At 40.6% G+C, this 18,637-nt stretch overlaps 1 protein-coding gene across 3 annotated transcripts in view; it reads left to right on the forward strand.

Annotated features, from left to right (window-relative positions):
* The first annotated feature begins 216 nt into the window (after positions 1-216).
* Positions 217-18,637, forward strand: part of LOC129184799 (F-actin-uncapping protein LRRC16A-like) — an 80,457-nt gene continuing 62,036 nt past the window's right edge. Inside the window, exons 1-2 of one of the 3 annotated variants that reach the window (XM_054781135.1) lie at positions 217-850; positions 7,006-7,103. In XM_054781135.1, the coding sequence (XP_054637110.1) occupies positions 811-850; positions 7,006-7,103 (138 nt within the window). In that variant the 5' untranslated portion in view covers positions 217-810. Of the gene's footprint in view, positions 851-7,005; positions 7,104-18,637 lie in introns of those variants that run through there. The other 2 variants (XM_054781136.1, XM_054781137.1) reach the window with 2 other exon arrangements.

Raw genomic sequence — 18,637 nt, forward strand, 5'->3', positions numbered from 1 at the left:
TGAATGCAATACAGCCAAACCACCAGAAGATGTCCCTCCCGCCTTTCTTTACCACTTCGATTTGCCATGAAGAAAAAGACGTCAGCAAAGCGGACATGTTTACATTGTTTTGTTTCAAAAATTGTGTCGTGTTAGTCATTATGTATGAAAACAGCAACGTTTCGAGTGATATATCTTCAGATATAAGTTGAGATAATATATTTGACAACAATGTTTATTAAATAATTTAGAATCTTTGATTTACGTTGACTTGAGATTTACGGTAGTCATTAGCCTAGCTCAGTCTCTTCCAATGTTTCCCGGCGTGGAGGCAGCCAGCGTATTATTGCTATTATTCGTCTATCACGGTCACAACCACCGCCCACTCTTGCCACGCCACCGAGCTCCAGCAGCACATCGGCTCTCAGACTGTCGCATCATCGGCTTGGGAGGGGCTCAGTTTCTCGCTCCCTCTCCACCATTGGCTGCCACGGAATAACCGACAGCTTTACGGTATAGGGGGACGGCGAGAGAGGATGTTGTCCCTTCGATCCTCCGGAGAGGCAATTCATTTGGGCTTCGGGATGCTTGTAGTTCTCCGGCTCACGTCATCTTAAAGCTGCTCGAATCACAAAGAGATGCTCGCCGATCCACGCCGATACATTGTTCGGTCACCGCGGGGGGAGAGGAGCATGTAACCGGCTAGAGAAGCAACGGCGGGGCGGCAAGAGTGGCACCACCTGACACTTCTTTCTCATTCTTTTCTTTTCTCACTCTCGTCAGAGAGTGAAGCCTCCTCGTCGTATTTGGATTTTTTGCAGTGTGCACAAAATGAGCGAGGAAGTGTCAGAGGTCCCCAAAGAGCTTATGGGTAAGAAGGATGATTATTTTATGGCCATGTGTTCAAGCCTGGACGTACTGCTCTTGTCAGTGCATGTGTCGTCACTGCACAGTGGCTCATTGTGCCCGAAAGTAGGCAATAGTAGGATTGTCTTCACTTGGGGAAAACTGGTACTTTAAATATATAGTAAATTCCGTTTGCTTACTCATCATACTGAGCTGTGTAGACAGTGACTGCACACTTTACAACCTACACTAAAGATTCAGCAAAGGGCTTCCTATTGGTACGTTTTCAAGGGCCAAAAGGTGCAGGTATGCTCCCAAGCTTTAAAACTCTACTGTTAGTAGGGTGAAAAGCATTATCTTTGTGGCTACACCCCAGTAGCAAGCCTCAGCACCCCGAAATGTACAATTATTATATTATTATATTATATTATATTATTATAGGAAACTGTTTTGAGAAGAAGAGAATATCAATAGAAGGTGATACAGGTCTGTTCCGTACAGTGAGAAAATAGGGTGTCCTTATTTGTGGCGCCCCCCCGCCCCCAAAATGCTTTGTAAAACATGCTACCAAACATCTATAGACATACAGTAAGTACGTTTTATAATCATTAGACAAGTTATCAAATAATTAATCACATTATCAACTATTGACACTTAATTGTTCCATCTCTGCCCCTGCAAAGACATTTAGTTTGATGGCAGCCATGTTATCAGTCAATCTGGCTGAAATTTTACAGACGTCTGCTTGTCAGTCCCCCAAAAGTTTCAGTGTGATTCGGCTAAATGCTCTACAGTTACAGTAGTTGTCTGCGGGGCACACTGTGTGTCAATCTGGCTGAAATTTTACAGACGTCTGCTTGTCAGTCCCCCAAATGTTTCAGTGTGATTCGGCTAAATGCTCTACATTTCAAGTGAACCCGACTTATGAGGGTATCACAGCGCAACCGAGTGGTGTATTTGTCATAAAACGAATAGTGCAGGCAACACAATAGGGGTGCATGTTTTTCCAAATGTTCACCCTTTTGTGTGCAGTAGTTCAGGAGTGCAAGAATTAGCTTATAAAATCAAATACAGTCATGTGACTGTTTAAAATACACCTCTTGTAAGACTCTCTCAGCAGTTTATGCTGGTAAATTTACTTTACCTCCAGTCATACTGCTGCTGCTGTGTTTAACTGTCTTTGTTTGGCCAAGCAGTCAGTATTTGACACATTGGTGCAATGTTGGACAAGCACAAGCGCTTTTTATCCCATCTATGGACAAACACTTCCTCCTTTGAATGGATGCATGTTTTATTATTAAGGACAATGTTGCAAACTCATAGAGGCACCTGATTAGAGATGACCGCATTCGCTGTATTAGGTAGTGTTGTGCATCATCCCCGGGTCAAACTATCTCATATCTCATTTTGTGGCATCTAGGGAAAGAAATGAAAATGTCATCAGTGTTTCTAATGCAGTATGAGAAGAATCACATGTCATTCTGTTTGAATGATAACCATTGTTAGCACTTAACGCTTGACTGGTGCCAGTGATTCAGCAGCATGCATGTTCTTCCTCTCTACGCAGTGAATGCTTTTAGAAAAACAATTCTCAACGTTATGTATTTATATGCATTTAGTAAAGTTTTCAAAGGTTTCAATTTAGCATCAGATGGTGCATTTAAAGCAAACGCAACAATGGTGTGGTTGTTTGGCCAGGTGTGAACACAGTAATCCAACTCAGACTAAATTGGTAAACATGGTCTCAGTACAGTTCCAAACATAGTCTGGCATGGTTCAGTTTTGCTCAGAAAGTTTTGAACTGTGTGACAGGATTGTTTGCTCAAGTCTTCCTCTTAATGTGCACCCAACTGTGTGCAAGTATACTGCTACCTGGTTGACAATTACTGAAGGCAATGCTCCCTTTAGGCTGCGCACATGCGCTCCCACGTTCTCAGCGCACAGCATATCCATGCAGAGCACAAAATAAAATCCAACCTGAACTGTAAATGAAATAAAGTCATAACAATTTATTCTGTAGCATTTTGCAATGCAATACAGTGAGTGACGGGTGGTAACAACATATAATACGATGAACGCTGTCCAGTCAATGATAAGATCCCGTTGGTATGTATTTACTCACGCAGCCAATAAATTCATTAACAGCGTGTTGCGTAGTACATGACGCTGCATTGCAGGTTAGCGTATAGCTGTTGGGGCAGCGGAGTGAAGAGAGCGAAATGTTGCTTGCTGATCTCGTATTATGGCGAAACGAATGGGCAGTAGTACATTCACCAAGCCAAATTAAAAAAAAAAAAAAAAAAAAAAGCTGTTCTTTTAAGGTGGACTGACTGTCGGAGTATGTGCGAATAGAAGAACAAGAGATGAAACTGGGTGGGATTTCTTATTTTTCTCATGAGAAACGGCTGCTCTAAATAACATGCTGAAAAGCCAAAGTAGCAAGCCAATTTTTGGAGTGGAAAGTGTGGAATGAATGTGTGGCGTAAGTGCATGAATTACTGCCGGACTTTTATGTTGATGGTCGGATATACCGGATACACATAGTGTTACGCCAAGTTTCTGTTGCCGAAGGGGCCGGAAGGTCGGTTGAGATTTTATTTTAATTTAATTTAATTTTTTTATTTAGACAAAAGTAAACATATACAACACAAATGGCATCGATTTCAAGTAAATTTCCAGGTGAAGCAGTGCCAGAACAGGCCGCTGCAAAACAGAAAGTGAATTAACAAAATAAATGCTAAGCAGGAAAATAAATGGAAAATGAAATTATAAATTAGGGGTTTTTCGACAAGATTCAGATAGTTAATTGTATGAGATAGCTCCACTGCTTGATTTGTCTGATGTTGAGAATGAAGAAAGCTACCTTAATTTCTGGTGTATAAGCCGCTACATTTTTTCAATCTTTGAACCCTGCAGCTTACAGTATACAGTCATGCGGCTAATTTGTGGTTGCGTTCTGGTCTCATGACATCTTGTTTGTTTCGGAGCAGTAATTTTACGTGCTCCCTCATCATGACGAAGGCATGGAGAAGTGCATGTGATGCCGCTTTCAGGCTGAAGGCGATGGAGCTAGCTGCTTTGTCTCGGGTTAGCAGGTGGATCTTGGCAGCGTGGAGCGATATTGTTGGGAGGTCCACTGTCGCCGGCGGGTTTTGGGAGGGGTGGACTGCTGCGTGGTGGGGAAGAGAGCACAGGCTCGGGGGCTGATTTGCCTTGGTGCGGTGGTGGCGCTGGGAGCAACAACGAAAGAGGGAGCCAGACTAGCGAGGAATTGTAGGGCTGTTCGGTTCCGACACTGAAGAAGACGACTTTAGTGGTTTTAGTGTGGAAGGAGAAGGATGATGACAGCGATGACAGCAACTTTTCTTGTAGGCTACTGTTTAACCAGTCGTTTTACACGCAATGTTCGGCACTTTTTGGGGGGAAAAAAGCATTTTTTAAAATTAAAAGTTAAAAAAATCTTTCAGTGTAACATCTTTCTGTGTACTAAATATCCCATGTTACGCTGTGGACACCTGTGGCTTATAGACAGGTGCAGCCTATATATGTACATGTCTTTTTTTCTTCTTTTTTTTAGTGGGTGTGCGCCAATGTCCGAATATTACTGTACTTTGTGAAATTCTCCTTGCCGTGTGTTTGAACCCACACATATACCATACAATAACGGTACAAGACAATACCACTGTGGTTGGATCGCTGACTGAAGGATGCCAAAAAGTGTTATTGTACAGATCATTTCCAAATTTGTATACTGTACCAAACATAAACTGTACTGCTTGGTGTAAAATAGTGATCCAGTTGCTTTGATGTGATCAGGACAAGTTAATAAACAGATGCAACCACAACTCATACTGTACCAGTCTGCATCTGGCATCTGACTCTGTAAACAGACGTCAATTTGAGTTTAAGGTTCATTTTCCTGACTACACTCTACAGTGATTCTAATTAGCCCTAGTGCGCATGCAGTAACTCAATCCACTGGGTAGCTGGCTGGTAAAATTAGCACCACTCTTTCAGATGAAATTAATCAAAAATGGAAATTGTTGGATAACTGCCTTGCTTGCTCCTGCTCCAGCTCATTCAAATATTCCAGGTCTGGAGGCACACTTGAGATTTTACAAATCCTACACCAGGAAATGACGCTCATGTTCTGAAGAACTTTTATCGCTAGATGAAACGTTTTCAGCTCTTTTTTCCTAATTATTTGTTTCCTTTTGATCTGAAGAAGCCTGTAGGCAAGCATATGCGCTAGAGCAGATTCTCCCTCAGAATGTAGCAGCGGATGTGTGAAGAGTGTTGAGAGGCAGCTGACCCACTTCTGCTCTCGAGGCCAGCTTGCCAAGTTTGGAGCTCCTCCCGGGTGTGACCAATCAAGCTAAACGGAGCACACAGCATAATATGGCTGTCTTTAATTGCTCCTGCTCATTGTTATTGCTAAGATTAACTCTTTTTTCCATCATTAATACATTTAATGTGATAGTTAAGATATTCTGTAAATTAAATCGGACTGGTAAGAAACAAGGGTCTTCATCCATGTTTTTAGCTTCTTATTTTGTCTTTCTTCCTCACTCTGTTTGAAACCCTTTCTTAAGTTTAGAATAAATAAATTGGAGGCTAACTAATTAACTAGCATGCTATGCAGCCGTGTCCGTCTTGTGTCTGTGCAGTGATCCCGTAGCCTGCGAATTAGCAATGTGGTTTAAACAAAGAATAATAGAAGTGTAAAGATGACTATATTTATTCCATGTCACCATGGCTCAAATAATGGCAAAAAAAAATAAATGTATTTTGAAAGTCATGAATATGTTTTCGATGCTCTAACTACGAAAATATTCCATTCATTAACATTGAATCCTACTATGCGGAACTTCACATACCGCGGCCGTGTCTGAAACCAGTTAACTGCAATAAACGAAGGACAACTGTACAGTACTACTATTACTACTATTACTAGCTGCAACCAGTAGAGGCGCTGTTGATTCAGCCTCAATTGAAGACGAAAAACGTGACCACAGTTAAAGACTAAGCAGGCTTCCGTTATGGCCTAGGTTCCCAAAGTGGGGAACGCGTACCCCCCCCCAGGGGTACTTCAGTGGTGATGGGGATACGTGAATAAAAATGAACAATAATTAGCGCCTACCATTTACAATTCCGAGTGTGCCTGAACGCCCCACACCTCACCTAAGAGTGTTTAATCTTGGAGATTTCATTGATACTGGTGTTCCAATCCCCGCACAGCGCAGCGGTGAAAACCTGTCACTGTGAGTGGGAATTCCCCCGAAAATGAGACTGTATCGTTGGTTGTATGTGTTTTTGCACTTTGGACAATGCTTTATCGTGACTGTTAGACTTTCCCCTTCAATTTGTTGTTAAATTAATATGCAGACTTAAACCATAGCCATCGTGAGTTGACAAAAAAAGTGAAGCTCAAAGGGAAGGATGCCAGCATCAGAGTAGAGTAAAAGATATGTAGGATGATTACTAATCGCTTTAACAGTGCTCATGTGAAACTTTATCAAAATGTGACCATGCGAAATACATATTTTGCCCCGGAATTGCTAAAAAATAATGAAACAATTATGTTCACTATTAATACCATATACTATTAATATGAAGTTATTTCAGATAACAAGTTTTATGTTTTTAAGTGTGCAGGAGTAGTGGGTACATGGCTTCAGGTCACATGTCTGAAGGGGTACGCGACTGTAAAAAGTTTGGGAACCACTACACTATGGAAACTCTTCCAAGTAGTATTATTCTACTCAGTGCAAGATGAACTTGGAAACAGGAGTTAAGAACATTCAGCAATCATTTCTCATGGCCCTCAATTGCAGCCCTATTGCTGGAGAGTGAAAAGAGTGACTTTATCCAGGCTAGCAAAGTTAACATGCAGGCTGCCAAAATTAGCATTACTATGTATTACTATGTATACTATGTAACTATTACTGTGTTACTTTACCTACAGTATGTTTAAATTTACTAGCCAGTTTGCAGACTGCATGCAGGTTGCATTGCTTAAATTGAAGAAACCAGTAAGCTGAGGGAGCTTTGTTTTGTTTATTGTCTCTGCTCTGTTGAGTGATTTCGATGTATTTGCTGATCGACTGCTGCTGCCAATATTGTTATGCAGTTTAAAAGAATGCAAACGTTGAATTACAATCTGTTGTCTCCTGTGTGTAGAGAGCGTGCGGGATGCGGTGGGGAGGAAGGTGAAGCTGTCACTGAGGAAGAGAGTCAAACTGGAGATCAAAGGAGACAAGACAGAGAATCGAGTCCTGGTGAGTCGACTCCTGCTGCTTTCCAGCATACACAAAAAGAAAAGACTGTCTGCTTTCCTGTCTGTGTTCATGAAACCTCCATGCATTCCACAATTTTTTTTTCCCTTGGCATTTGAAAGCTCTTCTCAGCACCACTCTTCTCGGCTCATCACAGTCAGTGAGACGTCTCAAGCTCAAACATCCTTGAACGTGAAGATAAATTCTACAGATATTAGGAGAATTCTCCTACCATAATGTCAACCCTCTCGAGAGTTGAATGCCCTATTCCTTTCAAGCAATCTGGTTTCAGAAATTGTAAAAGAAAGCAAAACCAAACTTTTTGACACCCTTTCTTTTGTGTGGCAACAGCAACGTTACATTAGTTTGTTGCGAAAGAGCGAAGCAAATCATCACTTTGGTCCTACAACAGGTTTAAATGTGAAAAAACTCAAAATGTAGCCATTAGATTCGAGCGAATTGAAAGCCATTTGTCCTTTTTGTTTATGAATAAAGGCAGACTTCTGCAGTGTGCTGTTATTGTGTTGAGTTAGTATGCTATTACATTGCTTATGTGGCTGATTGTCTGGCCGCGACACCCCATACAGTAGTTGTTGCCAGATTGAGGTTTCCTGTTGTCAACAATACCTTTGCAAACCAAACTGAACTGTTATACTTGGTGGTTTGAGTGAGGTCAGTGCAGTTTTGACGACTTAGACCAATGGGACGTGTGTTATAAAGAAGCATCATTGTCGTTCTGTCTCTCATTAGCCCCTTTGGCACCAAAAGTTTGGGAACTTTTAGTTCCTGGAACTAAAAGGTTCCTGTGGCCTTGTGTAGTTTGCATTTCCACCGCATTTTAATATTCAAGGTTGTTTATTCAAGTCAGGCATCAGGGGGAGTGGTGTATTTCTACATACAATGATACAATGTAAATAAACAGTTAAAAAAATAAAGGGTTAAATTACTTCTTGAGCCTTGATACTTTGGCAAGCATATACGGGGTGGTACTTTGTTGCACTGACAAAAATCAAACTCAAACAGTATGAAACAAACTAGCAGTCATATGTTAAACCCTTGAATGGCCTTTGCTTTATTGCAGCTCGATAGCTTGAAAGCAAAAGTAGTAGTAGTGACATACTGTATAAAACACGCATATCCAGCAGTTCAACATAGGATTGACTGACTAAAGGATCAGGGGCGATCCACGCAGAGATCTTTTCAGGTCAAAACGGCAAAGTATTTTATCGTTTCAGCCTCTCATCCACATGGGAACGGCGCTCTGGGTGACCGGAAATGGTATTTTTTGAAAACGGCTTCCAGCGTGGAAAAATCTGAGGACGCTGGCTTGTTGTTGCTATGTATACAGGCAATATGAAAACGATGACATGACAGGCTCACCACCGCCTCGTCGCCGTCACATGACCAGAAGTGAGCTTTGACGACAAATCAACATAATAGCTGAATATTTCGACGTACATGACTCACCCCAGTTGACATTCTCCTCATATTTTGTTGTCTTATACTTCATAATGACTCGCAGAAATAATTCCTCTTCTCGGAAGCGTTGAAAAGCGGAAGACAACAGACTTTCTTTCTTCTTCTATGATTTGGTGTGTCACGTGGTTTCCGCCTGCGTGTTTGTTCACAGCAGCACACAAAGGTGTGCTAGTGTATTACTGTTTTCATTCAGTGATTGGTTCCCGTCTGGTTGAAACAATATACTAATCCAGCACAATATGGATGTGACTTTTTTTTTTTCACCCGCCAAAAAGAAATCTCAGGAACGTTCCTGTGTGGACAGGGCCTCATTCATGGGGTCATTCATTAATTCTTTTAGTTATGTGTCAACATTAGACCTTTTGTGTGTCCATTGGCCAAGTAGAAACAGCAGCTCAGGCCATTATCTTTTGTCCACCGTGTAGTAGAACCACAGAATGCATAAATAATTAATTCCTGTTGGATCATTAACAGTCCACATTCCTTCCTTTAGGACAGTAGGAGGTTGCAATTCAGATGGCTTGTGCAGCATGGAGGAGATAAAGTAGATTGGTTGAATTGGCATCTAAATACTGTACATTCTCTGTTCTAGATCATACGTAAGGTGGGAGAGTATGTCAGGGCTCTCAAGTTCTTCCACACAAAACTCATCCAAACATGCCTTTATGGGCCTTGCTTTGTTCAAAAGTAAGGACTTTTCCCAAACTATCCCCTCAATGTTGGAAGCATACATTTGTCCCATACTGTATATCATGTTATGAAGATTTAACGGGATCTCGACAGCTTTCCCAGCACCTTATTGATGGTTTTAATTGATTAAGAAATGAGTCCTCACTTCACTCCGACACTGTTGGAAAGTGGGGGAGTCATCTTATAACACAAGCAGGGCAGCAGGCAGAAGGATGATCTTCACTTTTACATTTCTTGTGTTTTCTAAATGATCATGGAGCTGTGCAAGGTGGTAAGCGAGAGGAAATGAGTTAGTGTTCAAGAAAATTGCACTTGTCTGTTATGTAGAGCACTCATTAAATGGAGAGGCGGTGAGTCTTGCATCACAAAGAAATATGGGAGTTGAACTCAGAGGCTGAGAGGATAGTAAGGCAAATAGGGTGCTATCAAATCCATTTGAGTTTTTCCCAAATTCTGTTTTAATTTTTTCCTAAATTCCATTTTTATTTTTTATTCAGTTTTTTCTATTTACACTTATTTTATCACTACAGATTGTTTTCTTGTGTCAGTGAATGAAGTGAAATTAAATCCTTACATTTATTGATGCAATACTGTACACTATTGGACACTTTTGCCCAGTATTTTTATTGTATTGTACTTTTATTTATCCCACAGCGGGGAAATTCACTTGTTACAGCAGCAAGCAAGATACGCAAGTAAAGAATACATAGTGACACATGGTTCAAGTGGTGCAGGTGTTGTAGAGCCTGACAGCGGTATGAAGCGGTATGAAGCGAAGCGGTATGAAGGACCTGCGGAACCTCTCCTTCTTACACTGTGGGTGTAACTGTCTGCTGCTGAAGGAGCTGCTAAGGGAACCCACAGTGTCATGTAGCGGGTGAGAGGTGTTGTCCATGATGGATGTAAGCTTAGCCAACATCCTTCTCTCCCACACTTCCTCCACGGAGTCCAGAGGACCGTACAGGACAGAGCTCGCTCTCCTGATCAGTCTATTGATCCTGCTCCTGTCCCTGTCCGTGCTGCCCCCTCTCCAGCAGCCCACAGCATAGAAGATGGCTGAGGCCAACACAGAGTCATAAAAGTGCCCATCTATGCCCATCTATCTTTTTATAATCCTCAACAAACGATCATATCTGTGCTTGTTGTTAAAGAAGATGTAGTTGCAGAAGCAATTGCGATCGTTTATTAATGTAAGCTATGATTTTAAGACACCCTTATTTTATTACCACGATTACAGGATGTGCACCACTCTTATTTTGAAGGCTGGAAGTGTGGTGTGTGTTGAAAATTTATTTTGACTGTTAAGTGAGCTAGCTAGCTGGGTGCAGCGTTTCCCCTAGGATTTTCTGAAGCTGTCGTGGTGGACTGCATGAGACTGCTGCTGCTGTGTTGTGCCGCTGATGTGTCTGCATTTTTGTTTTTATTTTTTTATGACAAATAGTAATGTATTTTTATGACTTCATTTATTTATTAACTTATTTATTTAACGTTTTAACGCTTTAACATAAAAAAAGCTCATCATGTCAGACATTCACATGTCTGCATGTCAGTGTTGTTTGCCCAGTAGCATTTATGCCTGTGCTGAATTATCATCAGTAACCATTTTATTGGCCCTGTCCTTGACTGTCTTTGCAGAGAGAGGGATTCTTTCATTTTCTGAATCATTTCTGCGGTGGTCTAGTGGTTAGCATGTTGGCCACACAGTCACAGTCAGGAGATCGGGAAGACCTGGGTTTGAATCTCTGTTTGCATGTTCTCCCGTGCGTGCGTGGGTTTTCTCCGGGTACTCCAGTTTCGTCCCACAAAAACATGCATGTTAGGTTAATTGGCGACTCTAAATTGTCCATAGGTATGAATGTGAGTGTGAATGGTTGTTTGTCTATATGTGCCCTGCAATTGGCTGGCGACCAGTCCAGAGTGTACCCCGCTTGTCACCCAAGGTCAGCTGGGATAGGCTCCAGCATATCCCCACGACCCTAAAGAGGAGAAGCGGCATAGAAAATGGATGGATGGGATTTTTTTCATGTATTCTCCATCTGTGAATGGCTTCCCATCCTTATGATCTCATGACCAGCCCGATGTTGCCAACTTGGCCATTTTCTAACTAAATCTGATGACTTTCCAAACCCTCTTGATGACTTATTTTCCCACAAAGCAACTAGCGACAAATGTATGGACTGGTAGTTGGAGACTTAGTGAAAGCACTGGTTTTGGTTGATTAAGTGAAAGCACGCATTGTTCCGCGGTGTGGAGTCCTTATGTTATGGAAACAGAGACATGGACAAAGTGATAAAACAATGGAAAGACGTGGGAATTTGTGTTGGGGATGTGAGGAATTCCAATGGACTAACTGATGTCCTATGCAGACAGAGAGCATGAGAATGACTTGGCAACTTTGTATCAACACTCTGCTTCACCGCACTGAACAAATAAACAATGGCCAGTTGTTGCTGTATAAAACAGAGAAAGTTATTCTGGAAGAACGGAAAAGGAAAGCAACCATGAAGGGGAATTTCAACCCATGAGTCTGGCGGTGTTTGATGATTGTGCCATTACGTGGACAACTGTAGTGCACATGGTGCACAACATCAAGAAAAAAATCAAGAAAATGGAGAGAAAAGAGTGAACACACACCTGTTAAATGCCATTTAGTTCCTATGTGGCGGCTATTATTTATAGCTTGCAGTAAGTTCTATTGTACTGGAACTGGAAGCTATCATTTATAACTTGTGGAAAAGTGATTGCATTAATTAAATGTAACTCGCAAGGGAGTTAGCGTGCGTTAGGTTTGACTGCGTGGATTTAAAAACAATGTATTTATAATAAGAAAGCTGGCAATTATCATATCATTAAAAACTGGCACGTGTCCGTTTTGGTGCATGTGATATACCTAGCCTACCCCTTCCAAAAGCGCCAGAGCTGATGTGTGCAGAGAGTACCAAGGAGTGATTTTTTGTTGTTGTTATTTTTTTTAAACATGTGGTTGACAATCTTGCGATTAACCGTGATTAAAAATTGTATTCGACCCACTGACTTTTGCAGAAAGCACTGTCCACTTCCAAGGTCATCCCTTGGATTTGGATTTAGGCCTGGTCTCTGGCTGGACAATCGAGTGAAGCCATTTGTCAGTCTTCTGTTAATTTGGAGGAATTTGTAGCAATCTACCACATTATTCACAAGAATGTTTAGGATGGTAGAGGTAAGGAATAGTTTTAGGAGGAACGAGGAAGTAGATAGTAGAATATAATGGAACTAACATCCCTTAACGGCTCATAAATTATGTCACAAATATGTCCCTTTATGAATTAAATATCATACTTAACTTTTCTTCCGATGTCTAACTTATTTCTTGTGATAAGTCATTTAAACTTGATACAAAACAGCAGTTATGACCCTTTTTTAAAGAGTTGGAAATGAAATATGCATGGAAGCATAAAGCTGATGGTTTCAAATCCCTATGGAACAGAAGAGTAAGAAAATAGATTTTTAAGTAAAAAGGAAAGTAACTATCTCACACATAATTCATGAAATAGCTTGTAATGTGTCTTTTATATGTTAAAGTAGGGCAGGCTTGTTTGTCATATCTTAATTAACAGTTGATGGTGTGCAGCCCTAAACAGCAAGAAGCAAATCTATCCGGTGGCATTTGTGTGACAAAATCGTACCCTTTTTTTTGTCCCCTGTTGAGTAGAGATTCTAAATTCTGTTGTGATGAATATAAAACGGCGACTAACTATTCCTCTTGATGCATGAAAATTAAATTAAATTACACATTGTTTTTTTGTAAATATGACTCACCTGTGATGACACACCACTTCTTCTCACACCAACCAACAATTTACATGCCATCAGGCTGATAACGCAGTCCATTTGTCAACAGTGTACAATCCATGCTGGATAAATAATGACTGGGATATGGTTATTTCCACTATCAATATACTAGAATGTCAAATACACGCAAGGCTTTCCTCATTTTCATGGCAAGCGCTGCACAGACATAGAACGGAGCTCTGCAGTGCTTTAGGCGTCTAGTTAGCACTAAACAGTTGGCAGATGCACTTACTGCCTTCTTTGAAGATGACACGATAATGGAAGGAGAGATAATAGCGTCGGTCCATAAAGCATAGTCAAAGGCAGAGGGGTAGATTGGGAAGGACCTGGAGGATGATTGCGATTTACTATTGAAGTGTGACTGAGAGTAACACTCACTGACAAAGAGTAATGCTGGAGTGAATAATTAGATAGTAAACCAATAAATCAGAAGGTAGATAGATACATGTTTTGCTCATCTCTGGGATGGTAGTTAAATCCCCGTCTGCAAGCATCAATGTGCAAAAAGTGTCCTTGATCAAGACACTGAACTTTGAATCACCCTTGATTTCCATCAGTGTGTGGCTGAGTGAGAGACTATTTTGTGCAATGCATTACTTAAGCCTAGTTTACACTTGCACACATTTTGTCCTCGTGGTGGTACACAATTTTGCGTGCCAATGAGTAAATTGGTCGTAAACATGTGTGAAGTGTGTGTGTGTGAACAGTGCGGGGCTGTGAAAATGTAGAAAATGTTGAAATGTTAAACATTTCTGGCACGCATAATTTTTCATGAACTAGCCGTGAACACAACGTGAACGTACCGCAGCCTATGTGCAAACAATACAGGCTGTGTGTATCAAAGTGTATCTCATTCACATAAATGAGTTAACTTTTTCACAGCCTCTTGGAGTAAGTCAGAGCGGAATTTTCAAGTAATATCTGTAGCCTCTTGGATCTTTCTTGTGAAATATTGTTAGTAACTGGTCATAATGACCAAAACGATGTCTTCTAGTCAGAAATTCCCTCTACCACACTGTCCATGTTTTTTTTTTCTTCTAGTTTATGCCTTCTTCCTGCTCTTTCTGCAGTTGTTAGATAATATAGACAAACATTTTCATTTCTGCAATGAGAGTTTCTTCTCTAGAGTTCAACATTTTGTAGTTTCCTTGCAAGTAGAGGAATTAAATGAAGCTAGGGGTGATGCCTGCTGTAGCGTGGTGTGACGCGGGACCAAATAATGCCACGACTGCTTCACGCATGCGTGAAGTGGTGGTGACAATTGGTTTGGTTTGGTTTGGTTTAGTTTTATTTGAACATGCGTGACGGTGACAATGGAATACATCTCACGAATCATCCTTTCACAGTTCCACATGTCCAAAAGGAGTAGGATGAAGTAAAGCTTATTTAATCCTACCCCCCATCCATTCCACATCTTGTACAGTGCATATTATTCACTTCCTGCATTCCATGTCATATTTTAATATAATAATCAGTGTAATAATAAATAATCAAAATAAAAAACAAGCATGCCAGAACAATCAGTGTAATGATCATGACTCTTCTGCCTTGTATTTAGCAAGCATCAACTGCTTGTATTGGTTTTTGAATTTGCTCCTCTCGGTACATTGTTTGAGTTCCTTGCTCAATCCGTTCCATAATTTAATTCCGCATACTGAAATGCTGTGGGTTTTCAGCATTGTTCTTGCATATAAGTGTTTTAAGTTTAATTTTCCCCTAAGATCATATTTCTCCTCTCTGATAGAGAAATACTCCATGACGTTTTTGGGTAACAAATTATTATTAACTTTATGCATTATTTTAGCAGTTTGAAAATGTACAAAATCAGCTAATTTTAATATCTGTGATTTTAAAAATAAAGGGTTTGTATGTTCTCTATACTCGGCATTATGAATTATCCTCACCGATCTTTTTTGCAGTACAGTGAGTGAGTGAAGATTACTTTTAGAATTATTGCCCCATATCTCCACACAATAAGTTAGATATGGTAATATCAAAGAACAGTAAAGAGTGTGGAGTGATTTTTGATCAAAGTGTACAATATTTATCCAAGTTACCATTTATTTACATTACAGCAAGTACATTACAGTATGAAATGTTTAAACACCTCTGTCAAATAAAGCTACAGCTGCTTGGTGTCCAAGCCGTGTGAGGAAGATGAGGGAAAATGCTGGATTTAGTGTTGTGTTTGAAGTTTGACCAAGCCAATTAAACTCTTTGTTCTTTTGGCAGAGATTATGAAATGGTGTTAATCATTCATTCTTAGCTGTCACTTACAACTTTGTTACCAGAGGCCAACCTTTATAATTCAACCACCCCTTGATCTTATTGTCCAAATAAAAGGGAGTGTGTTTGTCTTTACCAGAGACTCTAACCAAGGGTTGATTGCTTTATTGCCTCACAATGTTTGCTTTCACGGAGTGACGCTATCACATCTTAGATTACAGTGTGAAACATCAGCATAACAAAATCAAAAGTAACACAGACATACTTTACATTATCTTACAATGTTCCATGACACACAAGTTCCTTGAACTAATCAGTCAGCTAATGTTTTACCCATTTAATGTCCTCCAGACTAGTGGTTAGCATGTTGGTCGCACAGTCAGGAGATTGAGGGTTCAAATCTCCGTTGGACATGTCTGTGTGGAGTGCATGGGTTTTCTCTGGGTACTCCAGCTTCCTCCTACAGTCCAAAATTGACAATATGTGTCAATGTGGGTGTGAATGGTTTGTCCAGAGTCGGTAATTTATATAAAAATATAAAACATTATAATACATGCAGGTGAGGTTAATTGGCGACTCTAAATTGTCCATATGTATGAATGTGAGTGTGAATGGTTGTTTGTCTATATGTGCCCTGTGATTGGCTGGCGACCAGTCCAGGGTGTACCCCGCCTGTCGACCGAAGTCAGCTGGGATAGGCTCCAGCATGACCCCGCTACCCTAATGAGGATTAAGCGGTATAGAAGATGGATGGATGGATAATGCATTGTAATCGGTCCATCCATTTTGTACCGCAATGCGGATGCCAACTGTCCTTCTGATATTTTGCGGGTCAGACGCCAAAACATGATTATAATTGGATAATGCTGTAGCCTACCGGGTCATTATGAGGTCAAGAAGTAAATGTCCCGTCTCGCTAATTCTGTAGCTAGCGCAAACACTTTTTGACGACAAAGATGGCAAAAAGAAAGAAAGATAAGGAGTACCCTACACTTCAGCACGAATGAACAGAGGAATTTGCCTTCGTGGAGAGAAAACGTTAGGCAGTGTGTCTCATATACAGTGATAACATTTCATAGATGAAATGGTGAAATATAACGCGACACTTCAACACAAGCCAGGCTCCATTTGCATCTAAATATCCAGTGGGGGACGGTCGGAAGAAGGCACGCCAAGAGCTACTGTCCACTTTGCTGGTTCTTTAGCAATAGTGATGAACGGAAAGCCATTCACAGATGGCGATTTTGTCAAAACTTTCATGCTTGGCATGGCAAACTAACTTATCATATCTTATCTTAATTTATCATGAACCACACACTGCAGCGTGTGGGTATTGCCATATTGACCATGTTTGGCTCTACGTATGCATGTGAGTAGTCCTTCTCACATCTAAAAAAACATCAAGACCAACCTATGATCACAAATGGATGGAATCCTCAACACCTGCATGAAGCTTAACCTCACCACCTATCAACCAGACTACCATGCAGCACCAGAAGTCACATTAAGAAGTATTTTATTTATTAGTATAACAACATTATTAAAAACAATAAATGCAGAGACAAAATTGTTGGTCTTGCCTGAAAATGCATGAATTTAGTTGTATTCAGTGTATTAAAAAATATTATATGGCTGTCAAGGAAATACATTTTTGAAAATGTGGCTTTCATGGCTCTCATAGAAAAAAAGGTTCCCGACTCCTGGTCTATATGTACCCTGCAATTGACTGGCGATCAGTGCAGGGTGTATCCGCCTTTCGCCTGAAATCAGCTGGGACAGGCTCCAGCTTACCTGTGACTCTAATGAGAACAAGCGGAATAGAAAATGATGGATGGATGTCTTCCAGACAGCGGAGCCTGATCGTTCCTTTTGGAAGTAATTACAAAATATCGAAGACATGGATATTGTCAACTCAAGTTTTGAAAAGGGCCTTAACTTTTCTTTTTGTCATCATCATCTCTTTCCACTAGGGGTCTGTCATTAGGGCCAGTGAGAAAATAGAAGTCCATATGATCACCTGTAATATCTCCCTGGTAATATCTCCCACTTCGTTTGTTAGCAGAACTAAAGCCACTCCTTATCCCTTTGCTAAAGGCTTTTGTAACCTCTGTGCTGTAGACTGGTTTTTTTTGTCATCCTTAAAGGTTTTAAAAATACTGTAGCTGTGCAGTTTATCTACGATTCTACAATTCAGGAACTGCCCGAGTGAACTAAATCTCAGTTGCCATACTTCACTTTTGTCCTGTAGTAATTGTGATTTTTAAGGAATGTTTCATCATGAAACATTGGTAATATTTTATGGTCCTTTTCCCAACAACACCTCACTTAGAGTGGTGTGAAAAAGTGTCTGTCCCCTTCCTGATTTCTTTTTTTTTTTTCATGTTGGTCACACTTAAATGTTTCAGATCATCAAACAAATTTAATATTAGTCAATGACAAGACACCTGAACACAAAACACAGTTTTTAAATGAAACTTTTTATTATTAAGGGAAAAAACAAATCCAAACCTACATCGCCTTGTGTGAAAAACTGGTAACTGGTTGGGTCACCCATAGCAGAAACAACTGCAATCAAGCTTTTGCGATAACTTGCAATGAGTCTCTTACAGCACTGTGGAGGAATTCTGGCCCGCTCATCTTTGTAGAATTGTTGTAATTCAGTCACATTGGACGGGTTTTCCAGCATGAACCGCCTTTTTAAGGTCATGCCACAGCATCTCAATAAGATTCAGGTCAGGACTTTGACTAGCCCACTCCAAAGTCTTCATTTTGTTTTTCTTCAGCCAATCAGGGGTGTACTTGCTGGTGTGTTTTGGATCATTGTCCTGCTGCAGAACCCAAGTAGGTTTCAGCTTGAGGTCACAAACAGATGGCCGGACATTCTCCTTCAGGATTTTTTGGTATTTCATGGTTCAGTTTATCACAGCAAGTCTTCCAGGTCCTGAAGCAGCAAAACAGCCCCAGACCATCACACTACCACCACCATATTTTACTGTTGGTATGATGTTCTTTTTTTGAAATGCGGCGTTACTTTATGCCAGACGTCTCGTCAGACCAGAGTATTTTCCCAAAGGTCTTGGGAAGCATCAATATTTTTTCTGGCAAAATTGGGACGAGCCTTATTGTTCTTTTTGTTCCGCTAGGTGATTTGGGTAATTTCGGTTGGCCAGCCACTCCTGGGAAGGTTCACCACTGTTCCATCTTTTCGCCATTTGTGGATTATGGCTCTCACTGTGGTTTGCTGTAGTCCCAAAGCTTTAGAAATGGCTATATAACCTTTTCCAGACTGATAGATTGCAATAAAAAGTTTC

This window comes from Dunckerocampus dactyliophorus, chromosome 7, assembly GCF_027744805.1.
Source record: "Dunckerocampus dactyliophorus isolate RoL2022-P2 chromosome 7, RoL_Ddac_1.1, whole genome shotgun sequence".
Lineage (NCBI taxonomy): Eukaryota > Metazoa > Chordata > Actinopteri > Syngnathiformes > Syngnathidae > Dunckerocampus > Dunckerocampus dactyliophorus.